The sequence below is a fragment of the Rhagoletis zephyria genome, unplaced genomic scaffold (genome assembly GCF_001687245.7).
Source record: "Rhagoletis zephyria isolate East Lansing unplaced genomic scaffold, Rhagoletis_zephyria_1.1 Rzeph_scaffold_16715, whole genome shotgun sequence".
Lineage (NCBI taxonomy): Eukaryota > Metazoa > Arthropoda > Insecta > Diptera > Tephritidae > Rhagoletis > Rhagoletis zephyria.
This window is the reverse complement of record NW_016173779.1, coordinates 3,569-11,587: the sequence shown is the minus strand read 5'-3', so window position 1 is coordinate 11,587 and position 8,019 is coordinate 3,569. Positions and strand designations below refer to the sequence as shown.

Below are 8,019 nucleotides of genomic sequence, written 5' to 3'. Positions count from 1 at the left end.
TTGTTTTAAAAATATATTGAGTAACGCACTTGTGGGTAAGTTAACCTCTCTAAATTTTTTATTTATTTTTTTTTTTAAGTATTTTGGGTAAGTACCTCTTTATTCAAATAATTTAATTTTTTATTTTCAGGTTTCACACTGCTATAGTTTTGTGCGCCACTGTATATACGAACGCTTGGTGTGTAGCTAGGAGCGCAGGTAAATTTTGCTATTTGCACTATTATTAAAAAACTTAATAACTCTCTTTTATGTATTTTTTAATTTTAGTTTTAAACACTGTTTTATTTATTGTATTATTTTTAAACTTTTAGATCAATCTATAATCTTTTTTATTTGGTTTGTTTCAACAATTTTTTAAAACAGGTACTTTAAAATTTTAAGCTTTNCGAAGGTAAGTATTGAATTTTAAAACCCTTGAATTTTTGATTTGTTTTTAGAGTTTTAACCAATTTGTATTTGAATTTTTTAGGTTGATGTAAGTGTTTTTAATAAAGGTAAGTACCTATTTTTAACCAAAATTTTAAATTTAATTATCAAGGTAAGTATTCAATAGTTTTAAAATTCTTTTACACTTTAAAATTTTAAGCTTTTGTTTATTTTCAGCCACTGCACTGCACTATCAATTTATGTATGTATTTTGTTTTTGCACACACGACCGCGACAGGCAATTAATTGTTTCAATAAATTTACTTAAATCTTTGTTGTTTTTTGATATATGTATTGTTATGTAGTAGCCTATTTGCATCAGGCGAGGCGGCATGCAGGCATGCTTGCATCCCAAGCTAGCTCGTCGTCGGGGTGGGTCATTTGTGCCTGCCTCTCTGTCGACTACATAAACAAAAAAAGTATTCATGCCAGATAGTGTAGTAAAGAGAAGATAGTCATAGAGGAGATAAAGAACAGAAAGAACAGTGCAAACAAAGCAAAGTCATGGTTCAGTCCCGTCCTGTCAGGTGGAGTCAACCCTCCCTTCTTCAGCGTGAACTTCACGTGAGGCCTTGGGCGCTGTTGTGACTCCTCACCTTTCTTAACAACGCCCCCTAACCTGGCATAAGTCCGTCTTTACATCAGTCAATTATTTCCAAGTCCTCCGTCATCGAGTGTCCACTCCCCACTTCCCCTGCTTTGACCAAGCGCAACACCCACCCCACCTCTCGTGCTCAGCACCCCATATCTAATGATCTTCCGACATTAACAAACTCCTGAGTTCAGCTTATCATTTTTTTTTTTTTCTAACTCTTTATTCACACTCTCAACTTATCCACTATCTTTAACACTATGAACTATTCCCTTCTACCACCCTAATGCTAACATATACATTAACTTCATAGCAAAAGAAATACAGTGTTTTTTTTTTTCTCCTATTGCCTATTAATCCTAAGCACTGCTCCTACTTTTTCCACTAATATCCTAATCTCTGAACCAAAGTAATGCCTCCAAAGTAAATAAAGGTTTAATCTGTTACCTAAAAAAAATAATTGTCCTTTTTTTTTCTTTTTTTTCTTTTTCACCCTAATACATGTTTCCTACTACTTAAACGTATCTAAATTCATATTCACTACCAATGACTTCTAACTTCCGATTCGGCTCTTTCTGTACATGTAAATTCCGTAATGAGGCCACTTTGCCTTCAATGGTAGTTCAAGATTAGTACAACAAAGAAAAACCGATAAAGATGGGTTTAATTTACGTGCATACTTATGTCCCGCGTGCCTATATATATATATATGTATATATATGTGCATGTATGTATAGTATTATATTCAGAGACAATTCATGTACTCACCTTGTCCTCCAGCGATGATGGTACCAGCATGCTGTCGAGAACCTGTGTGGAGAGTTAGAGAGCCTACTATATATACCGACGGCTGTACATACATATGTACACCTGCAACCACGGTGCTGAGGTCTGTGTCTACTGCCCTACTGGTTTTAAAGTAAAACCACTCGCTCGTGATTCCGGACGGTGAGCGAATCGGAACACTACCGGGGAAAAATTGAAAATTAAAACTTAAGAAAATAAAATTTAATGTGACTTAACTCAAACTTAAAAGTGGCGAAACGAAATGTGTAAAAAATACGATCAGTGAACCTAACTCAGAAAGTGCCCTGTGACTCGAATTCTAAGGGAAAGTCAAAAAAAAAAAATACTTGCATGTACATATGTATATCTATGCATACATATACTGCCAATAGCGAACGGAAAAGAAACCAAAAGTATAAATTCGCATGTCCGTCTGGCTATGGCATACATGTGAGCATAGGTATATATGTAGTATATACTGAATGCAATGCAAAAAAAATTCAAAAAAACTATTGTGTTGAACCCAATTATGCAAATAAAAAAACCATGTGCTAAGAAAAACAAAACCTAGAAAAAATCGGGAATTGAATTCATGCCCGTAAAGGTCGGGGATGGCAAACCCGAAGAAAGCGGAATAACTAAGAAGGAATGCAAAAATCAAGTAAAATAAAGCAAGGTATGTAAAAGCCCTGAGTTCCCTACATACATACGTATATGAGAAGCTTAAACTAGGTAAGAAAAAATGTGCAAAAAACGAAACATAAGCAATTAAGTGCGAGAATTCAAGGTGATCACGGCGCAGCTGCGGATCAGCGGCGTAGGCGCTGCGCTGGCCTGTTACGCTCCTGCTGTGGATGCTGTCCCACGATGTCACGCTCTCCTCTGCTTCTAACAGCACTGCTCTCCGTGGCTTGATGCTCCTTCTCGCTTATTACTTTCCCGGTGTTAACTAGTATGAACATGCGTGTGAAGATCCAGTGGTTGATAATTTGTTCCGTCCAAATCTTCCAAATATTCCAACTTATATATATATATATATATATATATATATATATATATTTTACTCAAAAAATTTATTTCTTTATTTATATTTGTTTACTGAACACAACTGGCACTCGGTTAAAACAGCGTCAACACCGTAACTTTCGCATTTGAAACCGTTTGCCCCGGCTGGGTCGTTTTATACCCTTTGGCCTAGCTAAGCGCCTCAACTGGGATTACCTACTTAAGTATATGGAAAACTCAACAACAAGAAAGTTACTGTTTCCTACTTTCATTCGCACACACATTCTTGACTTTACTTTACCGATTTTCCTCTGGACATCATGTAAGTAGCATTCGAGTTTGATCGAACTATGTTTGATCAAGTATGATTGCACATATACATCTACACCTGGTTAACATTTCTGTTAGCTTTCTTTGCAATCACATAAACATACACGCACGCACACATTCGCACAAAAGTATCTGGCAAACAGCTGGCGCTACAGGCTCGGACCCGCCGATGGTGCCTGCACCATGGAGCGTGTGCGTAAAAAGGTTCTAAAGCGGCTGATTGCGAGCTCTTGTTCCCGCCTGACGTGTGGCCTCGACCCACGACCTAACGCCGGGCTCTTATCACCTTCCTGTCGATCGGTTTCGTACACGAGGTGCACATACATGTTCGACTAACGACATTATCACTGGTCTACTTCTACACACATATGCTTAATTCTATATCACAGGTTGCAGCACAGGTCAATAAATGTAAAATATCACAGAGATCATAAATTCGTAGTCAAGTATAAGGTAAATAAATAAATTAATAACTGAATAGGTACATAAAATAAAGTCAAGCATAAAAGTAAATAAATAAATAATCACCAACATAAATAAATTAATAATAATACCAAATAAAAAAATAAATACCTAAGGTAATAATCAACTAGGAATTCAAATAAATTAGTAAGTATCACAGAATTATGTTCATAAATAATAAGTTAATCACTGAACGATACCTACTGTATATAGGAATAAAAGTGTCAAGTAGTAAAAAAAATATATATATAATTGTAGTCTGCGACCCTAGACATGCAACCTGCAACATGAAACACCGAAACCAACACTATGTCACAAAGATATCTTTAGCGTGGTATACCCCGATCTTCTTGCCACTCGTGTCACCAAGTTCGTACATCGAATTTCCGATTGTTTTTAATACGACGCACTTAACCTGTTTTGGGGCAAGTTTAGCGTTATAATTTTCGACTTGTGAACTCTGCTTGAAGTTTCGGCGGTATACCACTTGTCCAATTTGAAACTTCACTTCTCGACTTCTGGTATTATAGGTCTTCTTGCTTCGTTCATGAGCCAACTTCAGCTCTTTCATTATTTTGTTTCGCGTCAGCTGCGCCTTATCTGCTAGTACTTCTACTTCGCAGTCTGCATCCTTTACAGTGCCCAGTCTTCGGTACAACTCGTATGATGCAGCATGCTGTATCATAGGCATACCGAAGACTGCTTGGTACGGGGAGTTGTTGATTGCAGAATGCACCGCGCTGCGTAGAGCAAAGGCTGCATCGCTGATATGCCTTTCCCAATTCTTTTGATTATCCTTAATATATGACCTAACAATTTGTAGTACGGAGCGATTTACTCTTTCAGCGGCATTGGCCTGGGGCGCATAAAATGCTGTCCGAACATGTTGAGTGCCGTAATTTGCTAAGAATTGGCTAAATAGTTCTGACACGAATTGCCTCCCGTTGTCTGAGTGGACATATTCGGGCACGCCAAAGATATGGAAAACTTCACCTTCTAAAAACTTAATAACTTCTGCTGTAGTGGCTTTTCTCAAAGGTTTTAAAAATACAAATTTCGAGAAGTGATCTAAACACACAAACACATAGACATTTCCACTACACGTACGGGGGTAGGGACCCATGAAGTCAATGAATAAACATTGAAAAGGCCTTTCAGTTATATGCTGTTTCCCCATAAAAGGCTTATGGAATGCATTTTGTGTTTTGTTGACTTTACAAGTTTCACATTTCTTCACGTAATTCTGGACATCGGTCACCATGCCGGGCCAATAATATTTTTCTCTGATACGAGCTAATGTTTTGTGAATTCCACCGTGACCTACAGACGGTGAATCATGAGAGGATTCCACAAGCCCTCGGCGCAGCTCTGTCGGCACCCAGAGCTTCCAGGCGTGGTCCTGCTGAAGGTCATCCCCACTATTAAATTGCGTCCGTTTGTATACATAACCGTCGGATAAGCACAGTTCGGGTAGTCTGTCCTGATTATTGGTCACTGTCCTTTTGAGCTCTTCATATTCATGAGTTTTGAAAAATGGTGAATCCATGCATACGTCCAACATCCGGTTATTTATTGCCACCTCTTCCATATTCATTCGCGACAACGCGTCTCGCACGATGTTTTGGGACCCCTTCCGATGTTGGATTTCAAAATTATACGCCTGGAGCTTTAGGCTCCACCTCGCGAGCCTGCCTGATAAATCCTTTTGGTTCATCAACCATTTTAGGCTCGCGTGGTCAGTTATTACCGTGAAAGGGAGTCCCTCAACATATGGCCTAAATCGTTTAATGCTCAGTACAGCTGCGTAGCACTCTAACTCTGTGATGCTGTAATTGCGTTGCGCTTTGTTGAGCTTTGCCGATATGTAGGCTATTGGCCGCTCATTACCGTCGTCGTCCAGTTGGAATAAAACCCCGCCCACACCGTCCGTCGAAGCGTCACATTGTATATAAAAGTGTCTGTTGAAGTCGGGGTGAGTCAACACAGGCGCCGAGATCAGGCTCTCCTTTAACAGGTTAAATGCCTTTCGGGCTTCTTCCGTCATAGCAAACTTGTTTATTTTGTCCTTTTTGAGGCAGTCGTGCAGCGGAGCTGCGATTGTCGCGTAATCCTGTATGAATCTTCGGTACCACCCTGTCATCCCTAGGAACCGCCTGAGCTGCTTCGGGGTTCGTGGCTCCGGGAAATCTTTCATGGCTGCAACCTTGCTGGCGTCGGTACGGATGCAACCGTTGCCTACGACATACCCAAGATATCTCACCTCCTTAAAACAAAATTTGCTCTTTTCAACGTTTATCGTAAGCTTGGCTTCACGGAGACATTTAGCAACTTTTTCTAACAAGGACAAATGGGACACAAAATTTTCCGAACAAACAAGTAAGTCATCTAAATAAACGAACACAGATTCACGAAGATTAGCGGGTATGGCCTTGTCCATAAGCCTACACATACGTTGAGCCGCATTGCACAACCCAAATGGCATGACAGTATAGTGATACAACGGTCGGCCTGGTACAGTGAATGCCGTTTTTTCCCTGGACTTTTTCTCCAAAGGTATCTGCCAGAATGCATCTTTCAAGTCGATCGCGGATATGAATCTAGTAGTTTGCAGTCTGCTAAGGATACCATCTATATGGGGCAGTGGATAGGCGTCTTTAATTGTCCTCTCGTTTACCTTACGAGCGTCCAGACAAAGGCGGTTTTTAGTCCCTTTAATAACTAGTGAAACTGGTGAGTTCCAACTGCTGTTGCACTCTTCTATCACTGCCATTTCCAGCATTCGGTCCAATTCACTATAAATAAGTTTCTGAATCGCTGGAGATATGGGATAGTGCCTTTGCTTGACTGGAAGATTCTCGTTGGTCACTTCTATCACATGCTTTATCTGTCGTGCCTAGTCCTAACACAGCAAATGACGGGAATTGCGCCTTAACTTCCTCTAATGCCACAGCTTGGTCGTGAGTCAAGTCATGCTTCACTGTATCCAAAGTTAGGTCTCCCTCGGCGGGCACGAGCTCTGAAACACCAGCACCATTCACACTCGCATGCACCCCTCTACTCACAACAGTCATATTAAACGCTTTCCAAAAATCTATACCTAAGTAAACCTCTTGTTGTAAGCCAGGCACGATTAAGAACTCTAAGTCGCGCGTTACGTTATCCCACAAGACAGGAAGAGTGATGACACCTACTACCGCAGTTTCTCCATCGTTCGCGGTTCGGATATTCTGCCCCCTAATTTTAAGTATCATGTTTTCTTTGTCTTCCAGGAGTTTGTCAGCATTCTTTTCTAGGCAGCTTGCACCTGCTCCTGAGTCTAACAACGCCAGTACCTCCTGGTTCCCAATTTTAGTTTTAGCGAAAAATCTGTTATCTCCTTTCAGAGTAACAATGGTCGAAATAATCTTTCTACATATCCTGTTGAGGTTCTTCTTTTTTGCCCTCATTTTCTCAATCTTTCTATAGTTCCTACTTTTCTTCCTCTGGAGCATATCTTCACAAAATATGCGTCTACGCGCCACCTCATAATCTAGCTTTCTCTGGTGCAAGCTTTTAACTACTTTATCTCCCAACGTCTCTTTCTGTTCTTTTTCATTGCAATCTACTTCCCTCCTTAAAATGCTCACTGCTTTGTTTCCGGGTTCTCCTTCACCTGGCAAGAGTCCACGGATAGCTCCGCCAGCTTCTGGTTTCCCTGACTTGGCTTAAATACACAAAATGACGAGCTATCACCACATGCGAAACAAACCATATCGTGGAACGAAGACTTACATTTACCAGGTTTTTGACACTCTACTGGGTTCTTAATAAAGTGATCGACAGGCATACCACACGAAAAACATAACATTAGGTGGAAAGGGGACGGACAGAACGAACTAATTGAGGCCTTCTTGACAACAGCACTAACATCGGGACTATGGGACAAAGACGACTTATTACTGACTATAACTGTTTGCGGTTTTCTATTGCACTGAGCCCTACCTAACGCTTCCACACTTTTTTCTACTAACGCGTCTGCTTCAAAGAAATCTAACTCACTTACAGGCTTTTGCCTACCCCTATTCTCCTTGATTACCCTTTCAGCTCGTTTACATTCTGACTTCAACTCAGCTAGCGTGCTCATGCGTGAGGCGAAAGTCAAATTGGCCAGGTAAGGCTTAAGGTTACTTCGGATGATACTGACAAGCTCCTGTTCAGGAATCCTTTTCCTGAGGCGAAAGGTCAGGTTATGCACCTCACTGTAAAAAACTTTCTTGGGGCAGCTGTTTCCTCTCCATTATCTCCCGTATAGTCCGATTCAGCAGCCCGGAAGTGGTTTAGCCGTTCGGCTTTTAGCTCAAAGTAACCAAAGTCAGGTTTATCAGCGTGGTCCTCGAGCACCTGCCAATACCACTTCAGGGCGCTGCCAGTGACTAAAC

The 8,019-nt window shown here is 40.5% G+C and overlaps 1 protein-coding gene across 1 annotated transcript; it reads right to left on the bottom strand.

The window, feature by feature from the left end:
• Positions 1–3,908: 3,908 nt before the first annotated feature.
• LOC108379578 (uncharacterized) lies at positions 3,909–4,292 on the bottom strand. Its single transcript, XM_017635932.1, has one exon. It carries the CDS (start codon positions 4,290–4,292, stop codon positions 3,909–3,911), a length of 384 nt encoding a protein of 127 aa, XP_017491421.1.
• Between the last annotated feature and the right edge of the window lie 3,727 nt (positions 4,293–8,019).